The sequence below is a fragment of the Parus major genome, chromosome 11 (genome assembly GCF_001522545.3).
Source record: "Parus major isolate Abel chromosome 11, Parus_major1.1, whole genome shotgun sequence".
Lineage (NCBI taxonomy): Eukaryota > Metazoa > Chordata > Aves > Passeriformes > Paridae > Parus > Parus major.
The window spans coordinates 6,507,398-6,529,778 of record NC_031780.1 but is presented as its reverse complement, the minus strand read 5'-3'; the positions used below and the strand labels follow the sequence as shown (position 1 = coordinate 6,529,778).

The 22,381-nt window shown below is 50.8% G+C and overlaps 1 protein-coding gene across 3 annotated transcripts in view; it reads right to left on the bottom strand.

Moving 5' to 3' along the window:
* Positions 1-2,541: 2,541 nt before the first annotated feature.
* CPNE2 (copine 2) overlaps positions 2,542-22,381 on the bottom strand; it is a 43,119-nt gene continuing 23,279 nt past the window's right edge. For all 3 annotated transcript variants that reach the window (XM_015639646.2, XM_015639645.3, XM_015639647.3), the window contains exons 6-16: positions 20,149-20,232; positions 17,068-17,157; positions 16,765-16,863; positions 15,914-16,000; positions 15,681-15,740; positions 13,207-13,340; positions 12,497-12,551; positions 8,211-8,262; positions 7,156-7,289; positions 4,002-4,238; positions 2,542-3,129 (exon numbers count right to left, since the gene is read on the bottom strand). In XM_015639646.2, coding sequence (XP_015495132.2) covers positions 3,022-3,129; positions 4,002-4,238; positions 7,156-7,289; positions 8,211-8,262; positions 12,497-12,551; positions 13,207-13,340; positions 15,681-15,740; positions 15,914-16,000; positions 16,765-16,863; positions 17,068-17,157; positions 20,149-20,232 — 1,140 coding nt within the window. In that variant the 3' untranslated portion in view covers positions 2,542-3,021. The remainder of the gene's footprint in view (positions 3,130-4,001; positions 4,239-7,155; positions 7,290-8,210; positions 8,263-12,496; positions 12,552-13,206; positions 13,341-15,680; positions 15,741-15,913; positions 16,001-16,764; positions 16,864-17,067; positions 17,158-20,148; positions 20,233-22,381) is intronic.

The window sequence follows — 22,381 nt, the reverse complement described above, 5'->3', positions numbered from 1 at the left end:
TGCTCCAGCACTGAGGCTTGACAAGTCATGCAGCTTTTCAGCAGCAGTGTCCTGAAGGGCATGAATCCAGGGTGGGTGGGACTCTCCTGTTCAGCCAAACTCCTTTGTACAGAAGTTGGAGGATTCCAGAAGTAGGGCTCCTTTTAATCTCAGTGTGCTGATGGGAGTTTGGAGGGTTGGAAAGCTCAGCACGGCTGCTCAGAGGGGTGAAAGTGTCTTAGAGCAGGATTGCACAATGTTCCACCCTTGTGAGAAGCAGCTGGTCAGTGTGTACCAAGGGGCAGTTACCTGGAGATGACACTGATGGACTTGTGAGGGAGCAGTGGGCTAAAAGAGAAAATAAGGCCTGTAGTGGATTCATGCCTTAGCTTGAGTGTAGAATTTTCCAAAGGAAAGAGGGAGAGTTGTGCTCACAATGAAGCTATCCTTAGCCAAACTAACTAATAGCCTTTCTATTTGCACAGCCCTGTTCCACAGTCAGATCCTGACAAACACTCTGCAGTTCATCCCCTGTTCTGGGCTGCCTGGCACCTCCTGTGTTTGCTCCAGAGTTGCTCCTGTCTCTTCTCTAGATACTGTAATTATGGCACTTTCAGGTGGAAAAGAAGTAGATCTCATGCAGCCTCCCTAATGCTTTGCTTTTGGTGACTTTCATTTTACTGAGCTAAGGAATGAAATGGAAGTGGTGCACAAAAAAAATAATGGCTTTTTTTTTTTATTAAAGTTGCATGGACAAGAGCCTCAAGGAGTTGGTATGAGAGCTACTGGTGTTCTTCCCTGGCATTAAACTAGATCAATACTCTGACTGTAGAGTCAGAGCAGCCTGGCCCAGCTGCCAGCATGCTGGGGCCATTTTCCTGAGTGGTATCTTGCACAGCTGCCTGATTTAGGGAGAAATTTGTAGTGGGAGTTTCCAGCCAATTGTGGCAAATGCAGTGGTGGGCTGCAGGTGAGATGGTGTGTATGTCATGGTGTGTATATGTTGTGTAAGGCCAGGAGGAGACATAATCCAGGAAAAGCAGATGTGAGGGCCCTCTGCCTTCCTCCTGTTCCTGGAAGAATGGATAGGACACTTGGGGAATGCCTTTGAGTCTGAGTCAGTTCTGCTGTTCTCAGGGCCTGGCCCATGTAAACAAACTGCAGAGCTGTCCCAGCTCCTCACTCCATCCATTGTTCCCATTTACCTTCGTACATCAGAAGCCATCTGACATTAAAATACTCCAGTGCTGTGGGAGATGTGCTGGGAAGTGCATGGGATGCAGGATAAATCAGACCTGAAAAGGGCAGCTGTGGCAGTAACCTTGCCCCAGGCTGTCAGAGCTGGAGATGAAGAGCTGGCTGTGGCTGGCTCCAGTAATTCTCATTCACTGGTGGATTTAGATGTATTTTTTTGGTTATTTTTAAGAAAAAACCATGACTGCATAGTGTGTGCTTCATCCCCTCCCCAGGGACAGCTCAATAAACCGCTTGTTGTCTGTGCTAGTTGTTAAAGCTTCAGCGAGGTGTTAAAAAAACCCGACAAACCCCCACAAACACTACTAGCAGAAGAGCTTACGAGTTCCTGCAGCTGCGTGTGAGGTTCTCTTATGGAAATAAAAAAAAAATAAATATATATATATATTTTTTCCAAAGCCACAGACTTCTATCTGGAAGCTGAGCTGGATACAGCATTATTTTTAAACAGGCCACCCTTCAAAGGCTGGTTCTCCCTTTGGAAAAGGGTGGTGTTGGTTGTTTATTTTCCCTTCCAGGAGGTTTTGCAAGGCAAATGTTTCTCGGAGCAGTCCCACCTCTCCCAAGGGATGGGGTCTCACCCTGGCGCTGTGGGACTGCCTGGGGCCATCTGTGTGCTGGTGACTCGGTGGCAGCAGTGACAGCCACAAGGTTGCTGGCAGAGAGCACAACCAGTAGCAGATGCCTGGTGAACCGTGTAGAAAGGGTTGCAGGCTTTATAAAGGGACAGCAACATCCCACCTCAAAAACTTCCAATAATGGGGAGGAGACTCAAGTCTACTTGAGTTTGGATAGGGCTGGTGATCCCTGCCGGATATTCAACAGCAGACTCAGCTTCAAAAGATCTTAATCTAGTTAGGAACAGCATAAAGCACCAATTAGCACGTTGCTGATGAGCAGCTCAAAAGAGCTGCTGGAGAGCAGGATTTCATTACCCAGCCCATTTTCTTCCAGGCAGCAGGGAGCTTTTGTTACTCAGACTCGGAAAATTTTCTAGACTTGAAAGTTTTCTAGAGTCGAAGAAGCAGTGAACCATGAAACTCCCTTTGATGGTTTGTTGTGGGGTCACTGGGGTTTTCCCAAGCACACAGACTCAGCTCAGGCAGGCATTAGGGGCGTGCTGCCTTCCCCAGGATATCCACCTTCACTAAATCTCCCCCTGGGATGCTGCCATTGACAGTGTGGGGCTGATCCTGGGGCACAGCCAGCAGAGCAAGTGAGGGACCAGGACAGCCCTGTCAGGGTGACTCCAAACACCCAGCACTGCTGACAGCATGCTCCCACACCTTCCCATCTAGGAGACTCTTGTTTTAAATGTCCAAGTTTCTTTATTAACCTGAGTATAACAAATATAACATGTACACAGTATAAAAATGAACACAGAACCTGACAGGTGTACAGGTACAACACAAATACATGAACTATACAACAACCAGTTCATTGAATGATAATAATATATTAAGCATTTCATTGCTTGGAAAAAGCAAGTTTTGATCATAAAAATTGTATCCTGTACCACTGAAATTATACAAAGTACATTCAATACTGAAAAGTGACTCAACAGAGCAGGACCAAGGCATGGCCTGGCTGCTTAGCGTTACCTTGGGCCAAGACTGTACAAAACGAATCCAGACACTTTGCTGGGATGAGTCTTAAGAACTTAGCAATTAAATTAAGAAGTACAAAGTGTTTCAGGGAGGGTATTCTTCTCTTGAAAGCATGTGGAACGTGCTTTTGGCAGGACCAACAGGCTTCGGCAACATGCAGAGGGTGCAGCCTGGCACAGCTCTACGCGGGCTCCGAGTTGATGGGTGGCAGGTTTTGGTGCTTGAAGTACTGCACGACTTGCTGGGGCAGCTCTGCCAGCACAGCTTTGGCCAGGGTCTCCTTGGGGACCTGTTAGCCAAAGGGAACCAACACCAGTGTTAGGACAGCCACAGGGGACCAACCACGCCAACAAGCTCCAGACCTTGGCATTTAATACCTCCTAAAGTCTATTGATAGCCAGCATCTTATAGACCTGGAACTATTATATTCTACACTACCCTTCCCTCCAGGAGAGAATTCACTGGATCAGAGCAATAAAACATCCTGGGTAGGTCAATAAAAACAGGTATGAGTGACAGGAAGTGAAATAGAAAGACACTGATTAATTGCAAAAAAAGGGAAAATAAGCACAAGCTCCATCCTTGGCAATCAATCCTGTGCCAGCAACAGCCTCTGTCCCAGAGTTGTCTCCTGGATATTGCAATGGAACCATCCCACAGAGGGGACGTGCAGGGCCAGTGTCACCATTGCCCCTTCCTCCCAGGGATCAGGGGATACGGGGCTCCTTCTCAGGACAATTCAGCACAAAACCCTTGGTGTGTGGCACATCAGGGGTGCTGGATGAGGCCTGAGTGCGAGTCACCAAAACCAGCACAGGACTGTGGCGAGGGACGTGAGCCCAGTGCTGCCCCACCCTGCTGCAGGAACCCAGATCCTGCTCTGAGCCCCTGGTTTTTGCTCCCACCTGTCTGACAATGACACAGGGTGGAGAAACATGGCACGGGCAGGTGGAGCCCACTGCAGAGCTGCAGAGCACAGTTACCCCTCCCTGCAGCGCTGATTTATGTCATCCACGCCGGAGCATCCCTGAGGGTAAGACAGAGTCAGACAGGTACCTCTTGCCTCTGTCTGCCTCTGCCGTGGTTGTTCCATTTCCAGGGCGATTCCCAGGTGTGACACCCGTTTCCCCCCGTGATCAGCTCCCCGCTGCCCTCACTCACGTTGCGGAAATTCCGGAAGGGCACGAACTGGACGATGTCGCGCACGGCCTCCTCGCCCGTGTAGGAGTGCAGCACCCGGCTGTCCCCGTCCAGGAACTCCATGGCAGCAAAGTCAGCGTTGCCCACGCCCACGATGATGATGGACATGGGCAGCTTGGACGCCTGCACCACGGCGTGTCTCGTCTCGTCCATGTCGCTGATCACCCCGTCCGTGATGATGAGGAGGATGAAGTATTGCTGTGGGGGGCACAGACACAATGGGATGCCAGCACACCCTGACACTGCTGCCAGGGCTCACACTGAGGGCTGTGAGCAGACAGGGTGCTTCACATGCCGAGGGGTGGCAGGTCCCCTGGGGATTTGGGGGTGAGGCTCACCATTTCCCAGAATAGCTGGCATCATGCCCTTTAGCAGAATCCAGAAATTCAGGTGTTTCTATTAGCCCCTGGTTTTTAAAAGTTCTTAAACAAGCAACAAACTTGCTCTCACTCCAAAATATTTTTCTGAATTACCAATTTACTGTTCTTAATGATGCAAAAAACCCAACCTCTAAATTGTACAGGATCTCTGTCAGGGCCAGGAGGAATTCAGAGTTGGGACATGAGCCCTGCCAGGCTGTGGGGCCGTCCCGTGCTCCATCTCCTGTACAAAGCTGAGGGTATGGGATGCACTGAGAGGGGTGCAGAGGGTATCAGCAAGCTGGGGGATGACAGAGCAGCTGCATTAGAAACTGCTCCCCTTCCCTTGGGAAAAAGAGGGCACCAGGGCCAGTCCTGCAGAGCTGGGGGAAGGATGGACAAACAAAGAGGTGGACAGATGGTCCTGCTGGACTCAGCTCAGCAGACCTGGAGCATGTGGACCCCCCCAAAATCCCATCTCCTCCATCTCCAGGGAAAGTAATGGCTCAATTTTGGCACATTACAGAGCTTGTGTGTGCTGGAGAAATGACGAAAACAAGCACTTAAGAGCATTAGAGCCCTTTGTTCCTCTCCTCATTCTTTCCATTTCCTGTGAAAACCACCAGTGCAGCATCCTGGAAAGGCAAAGGAATGAGAGTGCTGCCCCAAGCCTGTTTTTCTGGTCTTCCTCCAGCCCACATCTCCTGAAACCTTCCCTAAGCTTCATCTGCTCTTGATGATCTGCACTGCTAAAGTCCAAGTACTAACAAGGCTGGGTAAAGCTTAAACACGACCTGAGGACATGAGTGAAGAGACTTTCCCAAGCCAGACCCTTTCCTACTCCAGCCCCTTTTGATGCATTAACCCTGCCTCCACAGCACTGACCAGGATTTAGTTTTTATCTAAATATGAACTTTTGAGAGAAAATACTGGTGAAACACAAGTTTGCAGAGCAGGACTGCAGGATCTGAGTCTGGAGGACAAGATGAAACCTCAGGAGAGGACCTGCACTGGTCATAACTGGAAGCAGGACTTGGACTTTGCCCACCTGGGAATCAGTATGGGAGGAAGAGTATAAAAGCTTGAGGGGAGCAGCTGATGATGACTTTGAGCTGATTCTCCCTTTCCCTGCCTGGCTTCTCTACTGGAAACATGGAAAGGGTTATTTCCCTTTGTTCCCTTTTTTTCTGTGAAATCTGTAACAGGATCTGAGAAAAATGCTGGAAAGCATGCAGGAAAAGGGATGGGGAGGCAGAGCTTGTCAAATGTTTGTCACAATGTATTTCAGAGGTCAAAAGAATTAAGAGCTGATGCTGGGGATCAGCCTCAGAGCCCAGGGGCTGTGTAGGGGTGAGGAGCATAACCAAGGGACCAGGGGGTAGTGCTGGAGAGCATCTGGGACATTCCCCAATCCCCAAGCAGTGACAGTTTTGGTGGTGACAGTAAATGGCAGCAGGACAGGGGTGCTGATGGCACCTCTGGGCTCCAGCTGCAGTACCCAGCCAGGGTGGCACCTCTGCCAAGCCATAACCAGAGCTGCTGGTGCACAGGGACCAGGCTGGGGGGTCCATCGCACACCAACCCTGCAGCACCTGCCTCCCTTCTCCTCTTTTTCTTGTTAAGATGGCCAATCTCTGCTCCACAAGGGCTCCTGGGAGGATTCCTGATCCATTTGTTAATGATATCAGCAATTAGGCTCAGGAGGGTGAGCAGGACTTGGAGGAATCGAGCAGCATTGGGCAGCATGAGGTAAGAAAAGGGGAGCTTTGGATGCAGGGACCCTGCTGGAAAGGTGAGTTTTAATTCCCCAAAGCTTCCCCAGGAGTCAAATGGTGAAACATCCCTCTGTCCCTCCCCCAGCCCCAGGATGTTTAGTCTCCCATCCCTTAAGAGCTGAGGGCTCTGTTTGTGATCTACGTTGCTATGGAAAAACTACAAGGTTTTTTTGGTTTTATTTGAAATGCTGGGAGCAAGCGAGAGCGGGAGGAAGAGGAGGGCAGGTCCAGGCAGCCACTGAAGCCGTCAGCACCAGGGGTGGCTTTGATGCATGAGCTGAAGATGGGATGGAAGAGGAGAAGACCCCGGGGGGAGTGAGATCCCTCATCAATAACGCTTTGTGCTGCCAAAAAAAACCCCCGAGCCAAGCCAGGCTTGCCTCTGACGGCACTATTAGTGCCCATTATTTAAAATCTCCCTTGATTAAACTATTAGTGCCAGCAGAGGGGTGCAATTTGCATACGATTAGTGCCTCTGCTCAGTGCAGAGCCCGTGGGCTCTCCCTCCCCCACTGACAGCGACACAGAAAATGAAAAAATGAGGAGCGACCTGGATCTGTGCTGAATTAAACCAAATTCAGTATTTCCTTATGCCTGGGGCTGGGAAGAGCAACAGCACTCACAGCAAGGCTGGAAAACGTCCTCGTGGGGAATAGGTTTTAGGTGTGATCCTGCTTTGCTCCAGGCAGGAAATCAGGGAAGCTTTTACCCTGACATCTCCTGCCTTGCAACTGCTGATGCCCAAGCTGAGCTGTTTTGGTCAGCAAAAGCCAGGAGCCAGATCTGCTGCCACAGGGACCCAAGAGAGCTCTATCTTGCAGACTTCAGATGTTCTCCACATCCATAAGAGGACACCTTGGTCACCACCAGCAAGGCTGGACCCACAGAGAAGGGGAAGACACCAAACCAAGCTCGGGCTTTGTGTTTCCCTGCCCAAAGCCATCGGGACTGCCACCACCTCACGGAATCTTATTGACTTACCGATGCAGTTTCCTGTTGGGTGGCTTGAGCTGCAAATCGGGCCACATGGTTGATGATGGGGGAGAAGTTGGTGGGTCCGTAGAAGCGGATGTGGGGCAGGCAGGCAGAGTATGCTTGGACAATGCCCTCCACGCCTTCAGGGAAAGCAGAGAAACCAGGAATTACAGTGTCACGACTCAGGACCACAGCAAACTCATTTAGGAATCATTAGCTCACGCTGTCAAGGAGCTGAGATCAGATCTATTTCCCCTACTTCCTGCCCAACTCATCCAGATCCACAGGTTTCTTCCACCCCAAATTTCTGAATACCCAAGCTTTGCTCTTCAGTCACTTTTCAGTGGGTCCTCAGACCTTCTGTGGTAGGGAAGCCCTCGTAGTGCTGGCAGTCCAATGAAGGCATTACTTAGGACTGTGAGAAAAATCTCAGAATCAGCCAAGGAGGAGGAGCCAAAAGAAAAGCAGCTCCTGGTCTCTGAACATAACCAAAAACCAGATAGAGGGTCTACAGTAGCCCTTACCACTGAGGATCTGAGCAGTCCTTCAGCCATCACTGTGAGCAGCTATCAGCTGCTAAATGGAGCGTTAAGCCTGAATTCCCCATCTGCTAAACAGGCCTTGTGTTTCTTGCAGCCTTGCTGGGAGAGCAGACGGCTGGTAGGACACACCAGACAGCAGAGCGAAGGCGGATTTTACACAGTCTGAATCCAGTTGCATCTTACCCTGGGCCTTCCTACACCCCCCCAAATTTTCTGTGCTTTCCTCTGAGCGTGCCTTTAGCATGTGCTCTGCTTCACCACTCTCTGAACATGCCTTGAAAAATTCCCGTGATCACAGAATCATGGAATGATTCAGGCTGGAAGGGACCTTAGACATCATCTAGTGCCAACCAGGCTGGCACGGGTGGTGATGCCAGCCACTAGATCAGGTTGCTCAGGGCCCCATCCAACCTGACCTTGAACACACCCAGGGATGAAGGTGTTATTGAAGAAATGCAGAGGAAGGACAGAAGGCACTGAAGGCACCTAAGGAGTCCTAAAGGCCTGGTAGATGCTTACCCGAACAGAATGGGTTCCTGGGATTGAAGTTTATGGCAAACTCATGGGATACCTGTGGAGAAGAAAAGACCCACATTATTTGGAGAGCCAGTGCAGGGCAGGCAGCTCAATAACAGTTCAGCTGATGCTGAAGGGCTGGTTTAGGTGTGATGCTCCCCTGGAGCAGAACCAGGTGGTCACACAGTTATGGTCCATCTCGCTGGGTCAGTGACACTTCCCAGCCCTCTGCTACCCAAACAGCAAACACAAACATGGTCAGGGCTGAGCAACACTTGAGGATGAACCAGTTCCCCAGTGCCCCCATCGTGGAGCAGGTCTGTCCACGTGGCTTCCTGCTGGCTGCCCAGAGGGGAACCAGGCAGAAGGGATGCTCTCAGCCAGCTGTGCCATCTCACCAGTCACTAGGAGAAATGACTTCATCCTGCTGCAGGTTTTAAAGGGAGAAAACTCAAACACATCACAGGGAGTCCCAGTCCAGGCAGCATCTTCGTTCCCCATCCCTCTGCACAAGGATGATGCCGCAGGAGGGAAGAAGGCACAGAGTGAGCTGTGACCTGGTCTGGCATGTCAAGTACAAGAGCAAACCAGCAGTTAATCAACTTTCTCATCTGGGTCAGCATGAGGGTGAAAAGCAGTGTGGGAGAGGTGACACGAAAACTTGGGTGTGATGGACAGTGAATCCCAGCACAGCCTGGGCTGATTTTCATTGCCCATGAACCCATCCTTCACCACAGCACATCCGAGACCCTTTAGCTTTTCCACGACCTCCTTTCAAGCTGAGGGAGATGGTCTTGCAAAAAGGTCTTGTGGCAAGAGCAGACAGCCCTCACACCTTGATCCCTGGCCTGATGCACGGGACAGCAGTTGCTTTGAACCTGTCACTTCCAGAAAGCCCAGCTGCGAGAGGGCTCCTGGCTCCCAGTATGAACCTTTCCAGTGCTGGTGTGGGTCAACAGCCTGCTTGTGGAATCGCCACCAGATGGGTGGGGTTAAACATTCCTCACTCTACTCCCAGCAATTTAGGCACCCTAAGAAGCAAACAGACTCTCAGGAGCATCAAGGATGTGCAGCTGCCTCTTCCAGCACCTCAGAAAGTTGAAGGGGTTGATTTGGGCCTCCAGGCCACCAGCTCAAGGACTCTGAAACAAAAAACTCCCACCCTGTTCATGCCAGTGTTACAAAACAAGCATATTGTCTCCCTCTCAGAAGGGTGGAGGTTTGCTGAGCTTTTCAGCAAGGGAATTGCTTCAGGACATGCATATTCCCAATGCTGGCAAATCCGAGTGTCCTCCAAAGCACCGTCTGAAGCCAGAGTCCTCCCAGGGCTGCAAACGCAACACGCGTCTGATTCAGACTTTCCAATTGTGCTGGGCATTGTGTCGAAAGCAGCAGAAACTGTTTTTACAAGAGGCTGTGGGGTGGGAAATAGCAACCAAACTAAAGTCAAGTCAGCCAAACCATGCTGCAAAGCTGAAGGAGTGCCTGACTGGTGACCACAGCCTGCTCAGGTCGCTCCAGGCCTGCAGAGCACAACCAGGAACACTCACAGCCACCAGGTTAGAGACAAGCTGAATATATGACTGTGCTCTGCATACAGCCCTTCTCACAGAAGCCTTGATTTTGGACAATATACCCAAATTCAGTTGACTTGTGGTTGCAATGGGCTTGCTTCTTTTTTTCTTTCTTTTAGAGATATTCAAAATTCTGCCACGAGTATTTATAGACAAGGCAGGCAGAAATATTTCCATGTTTTGCTCTGCAGAAGAGGGGTTTCTCTTTCTTTTAAGAAGCAATGAAATGTTTCAAGCTGTGTTCCTCACTGTCTACAGAGCAGAACCCCTACGTGGCAGAAGTGTTGCAAAACTCCTCTGAGTTTCTATGAATTTTACATATATATATATATATAAAAAATATATCTATATATACATATCTACTAAAAAAAAATCAACAGGAGGGCTTCAAAATAACAAAAAAATTAAAAGCAAGGATGTCATTCCCTATTCAGCTCGTACTTTGAAAACAATTTCTGTGGGGTCCACTTAAATATACATGGAACACCTGCAGGTATCCCATTCCCCAGTAACTCACAGGGAGAAACTTCTGAACCACCACAAAGGGTAAGACCAACTTCACAGAGGGTTGTCTGCTACCCCCAGAAAGAATCCCACCCCTGCCATGACTCAGTTTCCCCACACACACACCTATATATACATATATACATTTATGCATATATACATATATATACAGAAGGCAAAAGAATGGAAAGCCTTGGAGGCTGCGCATCAGCTGAGCCGCCAGCTTCCTTTGGCTGACCCCATCTCCCAAATCCAGGTGACCACTGTGGCTCCAACATTAAGAATCCCCCTCTCTGCTGCTGCTTTGCCTTTTCTCATCCCCCAGAAACCACAACCCATCTGCTCCCCTCTCCTGTTCCCTACCAGGAAACACTCGAGGCTCTACAGAGCTGTTACACGGCAAGATGTTCTTTGACATTTCCAACGCGACTTTTGTGTGCAAAACATCTTGCTCTGACGGGCGCCCGAGAAGCATTGGGGGAGCCATGGCAACAGGAGCACAAAGCACCATTTATACCTCTTGTATCTCCTGGCAATCTTTACTTGGGTCTGTGGGTCCCTGCTTTCTGTCCACGGTCACACAGGGCACAGGTTTTCATGGAGAGCTGCTGCTTTTGAAATTACCCAGCGAGCCCTGATAGCCAAAAAATCTTTAATGAGTGAGCAGAGCCGGTGATGCTTAGAGAGAGCTGGGGAGAGATGAAGCCCCAAGCTGGAGTGATGCAGGAAAATGCACCAGGGATGGCCCCACTGACATGAGAGAGCTGATGGGTCATGGGTGACCTGTAAGGCACGGGACAAGCACCTGGGGAGGAAGAAGCTGTTCCCCACTGAGGTTTATTTGGGCTTAGAAATCATTCTGGGGAAAAAACAATGTGTTTTTTCCGGTAGCTTTTACAGAGCATCTCCAGGCCCACAGGAGGCTGCAGGAGGCATGTGCAGAACCCCCAGCTCTCATCCTCAACACAATACCCACCTCCAGTCTTGCCAGAAGGGCTGCTTCCAACCCAGCAGTGCCCTTCCCGTGGGCACTGACTCACACACATGGGAAGCAGAACAGGATGCTCTCCATGACAATCCTGAGCTGCTGTGCCCTTTCCATCCCTACCACATTTACCATTCCCATTCTTCTCCCCAAATAATAAATCCCTGGCAGCAGCTGGCTCTTAGACCTTGGAAGCTGCCTACCTAGATTTTCCCAACAAAAGTGCTAAAGTGACAGACCAGAGACATTTGCAGGCCAAGGAGGATGAATCAGCTCCAAAGTGCACATGGAGGGATCTCCTTCTGTGGCTGGCAAACAGCAAAAGCTCCCACTTGAGTCATATGAATTCTGGCTGTCAGAAGAGCAGAGAAAAGCACAAAGCTGGAGCGGGCAGGACATCCCCAGCCACAAGGGTTGGCAGTGATGAGCTCCCCAGCCCAGTTCCCAGCTGCTCATGACTTCCGTGCCCTGCTGTGCTCAGCCCAGAGCACAGCTCCCCTCCCACAGAACACAAAGGGCTCGCTGAGATTCAACCCCAGCCTGAAGCTGGGAACGCCTCAAAACCAGCGAGCAGAAAGAAAATGCACATCAAGGGCGTGAGCAAAGAGTGGCCAAAAGACCCAGCCAGTAATTAATGATGGTGGTGTCCCAGCACATTGTCTCAGCCGTGAGAAGATGCTCCCCATCTGCCAGCCAGGCTGCAGGAACAGCCCCATTCCCTGCCCTCCAGATCAGAAGGATGTGCAGCTCAGCCCTAGTAGGACCAGTGTTTAATCCTAACCAAAGATCAAGGTGGATTTTTGTGAAAGCTCCTCTGCTTCAGTCCTTGCAGGCTCTGCTTGTGCAACATCACATCAAGGCTCCCTAGCTCCCAGCCCCATTCCAGACTTAGCTGCTGTCTGACACATTCATCCAGAGGCCTCTTCCCTTCCCCAGAACTGCTCCTGCCTTCTGCCAGGAAAATGAATCAATGCCTGACTCTGCCCATTAATGCCAGGGAGCTGCTGCTTTCATGCCAGTGCAGGATGAAGGAATGGGCTGCTTATGCCCCGTCCCTGCCGTGTTGCCCACCCACACTGACACATCTCACTGGCTGAGATTCCACATCTGCCCCTTCCCCCTCTCCCCAGCAGCCTTTCCCTGATGAAGCCCTGGCAGTTCTGCTCCTGCCCAGGCAATATCAGGACAAACCCATCTCAAGCACTCATGTGGCCACAGCACTTCACCTTCCAGTCTGGCGGGAGCTGGGCGCCGAATCCCAGAGCAGGAAACATCTTGTCCCTAAAGAGAAGAAGGAAAATATATGGGTATACTGACACACACAAAGCAGGCTAGCACAGCTTCTCCCAAAACATACAGTGCTTTTAAATGGGAGATGAACTCTGAGAGAACAGATATTCCCCCCTGAATTTGATCTTTAGAGAAAAAAAGAGTCCAGCTTTGCTCTGTTTCCCATTGAGACCAGGAACGTCCTCTTGCCCAAACGCATGTCTCTTGCAGGCATGTAACCCTGGAGACTTAAAAAAATGAACAATCCATTTTGGGCACAAAAGCCATCACAGTGAGAGAAACTGACTTCTGTTTTGTTTTCTCTATCACTGTGTGAGACGATATTTTTCTGATATTTTCTCCTCTCCTCAGGAAGTCTGAGGAATGAGGCAATCTGGGGTCACAGCTCTGACAGTAAACAACAGCAGGCTGAGGGCACCTGCCCCCAGCAGAGGATGTTCCACCTCTGCTCATGCTCCTTCCTCTTCACAGCAGCAGTGGGGGGAGAGGAGAAAGCCTGTCCCAGCCGTCTCCTCCTGCATCCTCGTGTTTATGGTAAATAACACCCTAAAGGTGTTACTCAGCCCTGGATCAAGGCAGATGCATCCCAGAAGCCTCTTGGGACACATCTGCAAAACAGGTGGTGGCAGAAGGGCACTGTGCTTACGAGTCATAGTCCTGGATGATCTGGCCAACAGCCCAGATGGCTGACAAGTACTCGTTTGTCCCCAAGGGGTTGATGTAGTGCAAAGAGGAGGGTTCTTGGGGGTTCCCATTGGAAGCTGTGAAGTCAATCCCAACCTGCAGGAAAAGAGAGATGCACAAATCTATCCTCTGTTAGCAAATGCCACCAGAGACCTGGCCACCAAGCATTCCCTCAAACTCCAAACCTCAAAAAGTTTCACAAAACCTATTTCTTCACCTTCCCGGCAAGTTAGTTCAATACTGTATTAGGCAAAGTCATTCACTCTTACCTCTCCACTTTTCATCAAGGAACATCACATAAAGTGTCCCCAAGCAGCCCCTAATCCCTAATCCACCACCACCTCCATCTGAGGACTCTCACTGCCCGTCTCCCAGGTGCACAGGAACTGAGTAGCCCCAGGGACACCAAGGCAGCCAGGGCCATCTGGGTATTTGGATCTCAAGGTCTTTGACCAAAGAATCACAACCCTGAGCAGATCTTTCCCTGCAGGCAGGAAGACCTGCTCTTCATCAGGCTTCCCCAGGGACCAATATATGCTGAGCTCTCAGGGGACTCTGTCAGGAAGGCACTCATTTTTCTCCATCCTAAATTAGGCTTTCTATTTAAAGGCATTTGTAGAAATGCCTATCTCAGACCCAGATAAATCTGGCCAGAAGAGGCGAGATGCTGAGCCACCCAATTTGATAGGACTGGGAAGGAAGAGCTGGGACCAGGCAAACAGGCAGAGTGACTGCACTCGACTTGTTTGCTTAGCAAAGAGGCAAAACCCAAAATAACTCCACTGGCTAAATTGAGCTCAGGGATTTTGCGAGAGATTTTGCTCCGTATCCACAATGGGAGAGGACGAATGGCAGTTTGCCTGAGAAGGGACCTTGGCCTGGCTGGGGCAAGAAGACATCACAGCCCAGGATGTGCCACCACCTTGCACCAGGGTGGCTGGTAAAACAGGCACGGCAGGACAAGGAAACATGTTTTTAAACTGGAAGGGTGTGGGTTTGGATTGGAGATAAGGGAGAAATGTTGAATGATGAGGGTGGGGAGGCACAAGTTGTGCAGAGAAGCTGTGGCTGCCCCATCCCTGCAAGTGTTTAAGGCCAGGTTGGACAAAGCCCTGGGAAAGCTGCTCCAATGGAAGTTGTCCCTGCCCATGGCAGAGGGGTGATCTTTGAAGGTCCCTTCCAACCCAAACCATCCTGTGATTCCATGAAGACCTGACATCTTCATCAAACAACTGCATGGCCTCACCCAACCTCTGATTCACCTCTGTAACACCCCTGCACCCAGCTCTGGTCAGGCCACCATGTCCAGAGAGCAAGAGGGAAACTGAGGCACGGGAGGGGCTCAGTGGAGTCAGGCAGGCAGGGGCCCTGCTCATGCAAGCAATGTCATCAAGAGCAGCACTCGGGCAATGGGTCTGAGAGGGACACAGCCGGTCTGCTCCCAACACAAGGCACATGACTGGGCCCAAAACCCTTCTCTGTGGCCTCAGCCCATCTCTCCCAGCCCCTCCCTGGCTGGGGAGGACACCAGTGGCCTTTCCAAATTGCAGGGGGTATGTGCAGCATCCTCCTGCCAGCTCAGGGGTTTCTGCAGTGTTGCAAACCTTTGGAAGGGCAAAGATGCCTTGGGAGGGGGAGGAGCCCTCCAATAACCAGCAGATCTTTAGACAGGAGGAAAATTTCTGCATTCAAACCTAATTCACGCAAGAGCTCTGTACTACCAATAAATTCACTGATTTTCTCTTCTATTCACTCTCCAGCACCAAGACCAAAGCACACAGAGGCAGAACAGCACACAAAAAGCTCTTCCAGTCATTGCTGTTCCTATGGCAACTCTTCCTCCTCCTCCTACTCTTCCCCCATCATGTTTTCAGATAAAACAACAAAATACAAACTGATCTAACTGTGAGTGCCTGCAGCTCTCTGGATACTGCACCAGGAAAGTTTGCAGAAATTGAGAAACCCACTTCTGCATTGTGGTGGTTTCACTCAGGATTGTCATGTACTTGCTTATTTACTCCTGGACAAGCTGTGGTCCAGCTTGAAAGAAGGTGGAAATGACAGTAAAAACTCAGAAAACCATCTGTATAACATTCCAAACCCTCACATCTGGGTTCAGAATAAGGAGAGCTTCCATTAAAAAAATGAGGGTAGTTAAACCCTGAAATGAGAAGTTGGTGACATTTTGTGAAGGGTCAGAAGGTCTTTTTGAAAATCTGGCCTTCAGCTCAAGTCCAGCCAGCTCCCTTCCATGCTACTAGATGTAGCTGAGCATCCCCAGAATCCCCAAACCCACATGGTTTAACAGCAAAACAGGCAGCTCCTCACTGTCCTGACAAGTCACCCAAACTGGGGCCAAATCTCACTCAGAGCCTCACTCCCCAGTTCTGCCCATGACATAGGTGTTACTGGGCAAAGAGAAACAAAAGTCCTTACAGTAAACATCAGCTGGCAGCCTCCCAGGATGTAGTCCAGGAAGGAGAAATCTCTGGTTATCTGAAAGAAAAAACAAAAAAAACCCTCAGTGTTTCAGCAATTGTCATCACTGTCATCGTTATTCAGGCTATGCAGGTCCTTGGGTACACAGGAGAGGCAGAAGGGATGGGGGGAGCTCGAGAAGAACCAAGCTCAGTCAGGGGCTGAAGGAAACATCTCAACAACAAACTCACTTTGCAGGACTTGACAATGATGATCCCAGAGTTCTTGTAATTCTTTTTCTTCTTTTGCTTTTTGGGGTTAATGCACTCTAGCTCGAGCTGTAACACACGAGACAGACCCTGGTGTGAGAGCTGTGCAGCATGGCCTGGGGGTATCCTCCCTCCAGTGCTGAAGAGGAAGATTTTATTGCCAGGTTATAGGTTAAAAATCCAGAGGAAAAACGGGCTCAATGCCTGCCTCTGGTACCACCACCTTGTGCAGTCCTGGACAGGGCACTTTCATGCCTTTGTGCCTCAGTTTCCCCAGACAGGAAACTCAGTGCAGCACACACGGTGTTCTACACCCCTCCATGCCTCAGGTGAGATCTCCTGGCCTGCAATCCTGGTGGGGACAGCAGTGCCAAGCCCTGCTATCCAGGGGTCTTCACAACATACCTTTAACCAGGAGGCATCTGCCAAGCGTCTTGGCCAGCACTTCAGGGCAAAATGGGGACACCTTTGGCCCAAACTGGCGCTGAGTTGCAAGGGAGCTGGCACTCCTGGGGACCAGGCTGGCCCTGCTGCAGATGCAGCCCCAGCAGCAAGTCACACCTCCCCTTCTAGCCCCCAAAACCACAGGACACCCCCAAACCATGGGTGCTGCTTCAGACATCCCAGCAGAGCCTGATTTTCAGCAAAGGCTGCCTTAAGTCAGATGTTTTAGCTACAACCATGGCCTGGGTCACTCATGGTGTGGGTAGAAGGAGAAAGGAATTTAGACTTGTTTTTTTCTAGCACAGGTTGAAGGTGGAAGTACCAAAGTCTGTCACCAACACTGAGGAGCCCCTTCCTCGTTCTTCCCCAAAAAGCATGCTGGCACTTACTGGAGAGGCATCTTGGGCTTCACACAACCTGGCCACAGAGGTCTGAAACTCCCCGATGAAGTCGTGTCCCCCATCACTGTCGTAGTCGTAACACACCACCTGGGGTGGAAGGAGCACAAACCAGCCTCAGAAACAGGAACTATCTCCTGCAAGACCTGCTCAAGTCCCCAGCCTTTCCTGCTGGAGACCCCAAACAAGGAGGTTTTTGTTGATTTGGGGTTTTTTTAATAAGCCAGCCATGGGGGCTCAGATGTTTAGCACTCAGCCCCAGAGGCTGATCCCCACAACACAAGCCAGAGTTACCTTTATCAGCTTCTCCATGTCTCCATCACACAGTGACACCAAAGGCACAGTGAAGGGCTTCCAGACAGGGTCCAGTGTGTATTTGATCACCTGGAGGTGGGAGCAGAGGGATGCTGTTACAGGGGCACATCCACAGGGAGAGATCAGGACAAAGCAGGGACACATCTCCAAGGGTGACCCTGCAGCAGGCTCACAGTGGGCCAGGCCAAGCTGTCCCAGCCCTTTCCTGCCTCCATAACCGAGACACAGCAGCTTCCCCTTCTCAGGCTGCAGCACGTGTGAGTTAAAACAGGTTTGTTTTCATTGTGTTGGGTGATTTACCCACCTCTGGGAGCAATCAAGAAAAATTGCCTGAGAGAACAGCTGTGGCACACCGGGCACAGCCACTCACCCCACAACTCCCAGGCCAGCAGCTACTGTTTGTGCCCTCTGTGTCCCACTGCTTGCCCCCTGCTCACTGCTTCCAGCCCCCAAACACAGCCTGAATCCATCTGGGGTCTGACCACAGAGAAGATGGAGCAGCAAGATGCTGCAACCAGCCCTGGAAAGCCAAATCAGCCCTGGGCACATTAAGCTCTCTTGTCTCATCTGTGTAACATCTGCTGCCTGAGCTGGAGAAATATTAATTGATGCTTTTTGACATTTCCTGAGAGAATGCCATCGCTTAGTAGAAACCTAAGCAAACTGGAGCGGGCTCCAGGCACATGCTGTGTATATCAGAGGTGCCTGCAGGGCAGGCAAAGATCCCTTTTCACAAAGGTGTGGTGCTCACAAAGAGAGATTCACGTGGATATTAGGAAAGTCAGGCACAGGCAGCAAATTAACCCTTCTCTGTGCAAGGCAAACACGGGGGATTATCTGGCACGGAGGAGCTTGGAACCTTGCAGCTGGGACAGTCACTGCACAGAGCAGAGAGGAAGAGATCTATGGCTGCTGCTGGGGGCAAACAGTGACACAGGGTCTGTTTGACAGCCAGGCTCTTACTGAGAGTGGGGGAAACCCTGGCACTGCAGGAACAGTTTAGCTGAATTTGTAAACACCTCCTCCAGGAGCCTGGGAGAGCAGGGAGAGCCCTCATATCCCGAGATGCTGCCCACAGGTTGCCAGGTCACCAGGGTGGGTGGGGAAGGATCCAACATTCCAGGTGAGCATTCACATTTGTGCTTAGACAACAAGCTGCAATAGTGCACTAATCCTGCCCTGTCAGACCTGCCCTGTGGCAGGAGAAATGCCAGCATCAGACTGAAAGCTGGTTATATTCCTGCACTGAAAGCTGCAAGAATGGAGAACTTTATTTCTTCATATCCAGCCTCAAAACATGAAGATGGTCACAGAATCACAGAAAAGGTTGGGTCGGAAGGGGCCTTAAAGACCATCCATTTCCAATCCCCCGCCATGGGCAGGGACACCTTGCACTAGACCAGGCTGCTTCAAGACCCATCCAACCTGGCCTTGAACACTTCCAGGGATGGGTCACCTAATGTGGTATCCCTCTCAGGGCAGCTGGATGCATCCAGGGTTGGTAAGGTGGAGGCTGTTGGATCTTCCATTACTTGAGAGAAAACTTGTCTAGACCTTGACCCAGTGAGACAGGACAATGGGCAGCAACTCAGAGGAAACACCAGTACAGACATCTGCTCCCCACAAACCTGACATGCTTATAGAGATCCCAGCACCGCCTGGTGCATGGCCACCTTCCCATGCCTCTTCCAGGAGGAAGGGCTGGAGGCCACTCCAAACCCCATCTGAGAAACACATCTTGTTGAGTCAAAGCCCAGCTATGCACACTGAACCATGAGGAAAAAAACAAGTATGGTCCCAGCCTGCTCCCAAAGAAATACAGGAGAAATACTAAGGTTGATATGAACTAAATATGCACAGAAAGGTGTGTGGGAAAGCACCAAAAAATAAACAGCAGAGCTGATAAGGACGGCCTGTATTGGTACCACAGGACACAAGATGTTACCCACATCCTGGTGCCCACGTGCACGTGGGTGTGTGAGTGAAGGAAATCCTCATGGACTTCGCACAGAAGTGGTAAAACCGAACATACGGAGAGACTGTAAATAAACACCACTTTCTCCTTCCACCTGAGCTCCCCCTGTGTTTTGTTACAGAAGTTTCCTGTGATGGTGCAACAGGCTCCTTAAGCAGGCTTTGAGGGGATGAGAAAAGGGATGGAAAAAGAAGGGTGTGAGATGGGGTGAAATGGAGCTCTCTTCCTCTGCCATGGAAGCTGCTGTGAGCTCCCCCCTCCAGTGATTCCCCCTCCTCTCTCTGCCAGCTGCCAGGAACTATGTGCAAACTAAAAAGAGCCTTGAAACAAGCTTTGAGAACAAGAAAAAAAGCAGTTTGAAAAGTACTTATTAGTCCATTGTTAAAGCACAAGCCAGCCTTTTTCTCCCTGCCCATGCTGTGCCTGGTATTCCTAACATCACTGGCTTTAGCAGCTTGAGAACGTGACCAGAGGGAGCTCAGATCAAAATACCACAGCAGGTATAAATGAGGGAGAGGAGGGGTCAGCTGGCCCTGCTCAGACCCACCAAGACCCTGGTACAGGTCTCTGCCTCCTTGCCTGTGGCTCTGGCTCATGAGAGACACGAGGTCGAGTGCTCGTGCACTGAAACTGGAGGTGCCTGAACACCCAGCTCAGGTGAAGGTGTGGCAAAAGCTCATTTTAACCTTTCCCCCCCTCACACCACCTCTCTCCACCATCTCCCCAGGCCACAGCTCATCCTGATGCTCCTGCAGTGGAGGGAGAGTGGTCCAGGGCTCAGTCTAAGCCCAGGATGAGACTAGAGGTCATCATGGGCTTCAAAGCCATCTCCCTCTCTACACGCTAGATACAGTAGTGGGTAGTACAGCAAATATTTCAAGACGTTGCTGGCCTCAGTGAATCTTCATCTGCTGGAGTCCAGCAGCCTCAACTGGACACAGGAAGCGAGCTGTAAGGTTTAGAAGTCCCTAGATCCCACCCTGCTCTAGAGGCAATGGATGAGATAACGCCATGTAGGGCAAGAGGAGCTATGTGAGGTTGGAGGATGAGGGTGTCTCAGCAGCTCAGGTCAGAGTTTTGCTCACCTCTGTTCTGTGAACCAGCATCCACTTCCCATCATCACCTGGTTTATAAAACTCCAAGAAGGGGTCTGACTTCCCAAAAAGGTCCTGGAAGGAGAAGAACAAGATGGGTTACATGGTGCTCTGCAAGCAGCGGAGGACCGAGAGAGATGTTTCTGTATCACTGCCAGCCCTGCAGACACTCTCCTGTCCTCATGGGGCCAGGTCAGGCACACTGGCAAACAGGCAGCCCCCACAGACAGCGTCCTGCCCGCCTCCCCGTCCTGGTTGTGTGAATCCCCTTGATTTCCCCAGCACATTTTGGCAAGGAGGGTGTGTTGGCACCCCAGCATGTGCCAGTACCCAACAAGCTCTCCGGACACAGATGCCACGGAAAACAACCCCAGCTGGGAGGCAGCTGCGTTTGGGCTTGGAAAAACATCCAAAGCCTCAAAGGAAAAACAGAATTATGAAGTGCATGAGCGTCTTGGGGAGAAAGGAAAAAAAAAATAAAAAATCCACCCTCCTACACACAGCAGTAAAGCATAAGCAGAGGAAATCTTTAAGGAGCGAGCTGCCCTGGTGTTGACAGAGATCATGTAACACCCCCCGAGATACGCAGCCCTGAGTCAGTGTGTGCTGCCTCTCCTGCCAGCGTCTCCTCAGATAATCCCCCGACAAAGGGCTGCTGCTTTCTGAGGAATATGTACACACACACACACCCCTGCTGGGAACCAGCACGGGGGCTGCCTCGGCACCCGCAGCCCGGGGAGGCGGAAGGCGCTGGTGGCACCGACAGGGAAACTCCAGCTTGTCTAGGCAGAACTTCATTCCCATTCAGAAAAAACCAAGGAGCTGCTAACAAGAAACCAAATCCCAAATATTCCAGACAATCTATTGGTAATTCAAGTTATTTCAGTTGGGTTTTCCTCCTAGAGGGAGGTGGGTGTCTGAATCCTTCAAAGAGCTGGAGGAACTTTTTATGGGTTTGAACAGAGACTTTTTGTGCTTCTGAGTGATGCAGTGGGGATGTGAGGGGCTGTGCGTGGAGAAGGAGGAAACATGGACACTCCAGGATCTCCTGTCCACAGCCAGCCCAGGAGATGGCATCTGGGATGTACATGGGTTCTAGTGATGCCCCAGCAGAAAATCCATCAATATTTCTATCTAAATCCTGTTTCTGAAGCCAGCCACAAAAGTAAATCACTGCAAAGTGTTTTGGCCTGAGGAAATTACAACTTGCTTCAGTCAAAGCTCTTCTGCAGAGAAGCAGACCATAAAGGCTCACAGGGATGCTCTCTGGTGAGATGAGGCTATTTTTCTCCTACCCTTTTTCACACATTTGTGGGTTAGAAACACAAGGCATTCCTCCTGCAGCATTACGGCTGTAGCACAGCTCCGATCCCGGACTTGGCACTTTCAGGCTTCACAGATGGATTAAAGAGCCAGTGGTGGGTACCAACCCTGCCTGTGCTGGCTTAACCTCCTACCCAAGGCAGCTTCAGCAGCAGCAGCCCAGCGTGGGCTGGGGGAGGCAGCGGCTCCGAGGGCAGCGGGGAGCTTTGAGGGATGTCTGCTGCCATCCCACATGGATCAGCCTGGCTTGCAAGTCTGGTCAGCCTTGTTCTGTTCAAAGCAGGGTGGGAGATGCCTCCAAGCCACAAGATTGTGGGCTGCTATTTTAAAACATCAAACCCACACACATCTCACCCCTGCAAACCTGGCGGGAGATGGAAACTGAGCAACCAAAGAAGCTCAGAAGACCAGATCGATCTGCAAATTGGCCCAAGAATCGAAACGATCCAAACTGGTTTTAACATGCCAAGGAGAAGGAGGGTGGAGCTGGCACTTCCAGCAGATACAGCTCCCTAAATCACAGCTTCCAGCAGCAGTCCTGGCTCGCAGTGCTTGCTGTCCCCCAGCCATGCTGAAGCATCACTGCCCTCCTGCTGTCCCCACCGCGGTGGTGGCACGGACAGCTCTGGGCTTCATGTGGCTGGTCCCAGGTGGAAATACCTCCTCTTCTGCAAGATATTTCACCATTCAACAGCTCTCCCAAGAACTGATCTGACATAATGTATTAAAGCCCCAGGCTGAATCTGCTGCTGACATGTCCCTACTTTGCAGCTTCAACATTTAGATCAAGGCAGTGAGCTGCAGGAGGATAGTGTGATGGGGAGGAGGCCCTGCCTGCAGCCTCAAAGAGATCCCAGCCTCAGGGTAGCCATGGCAGAAGGAACTGCCTGGGGCTGAGCAC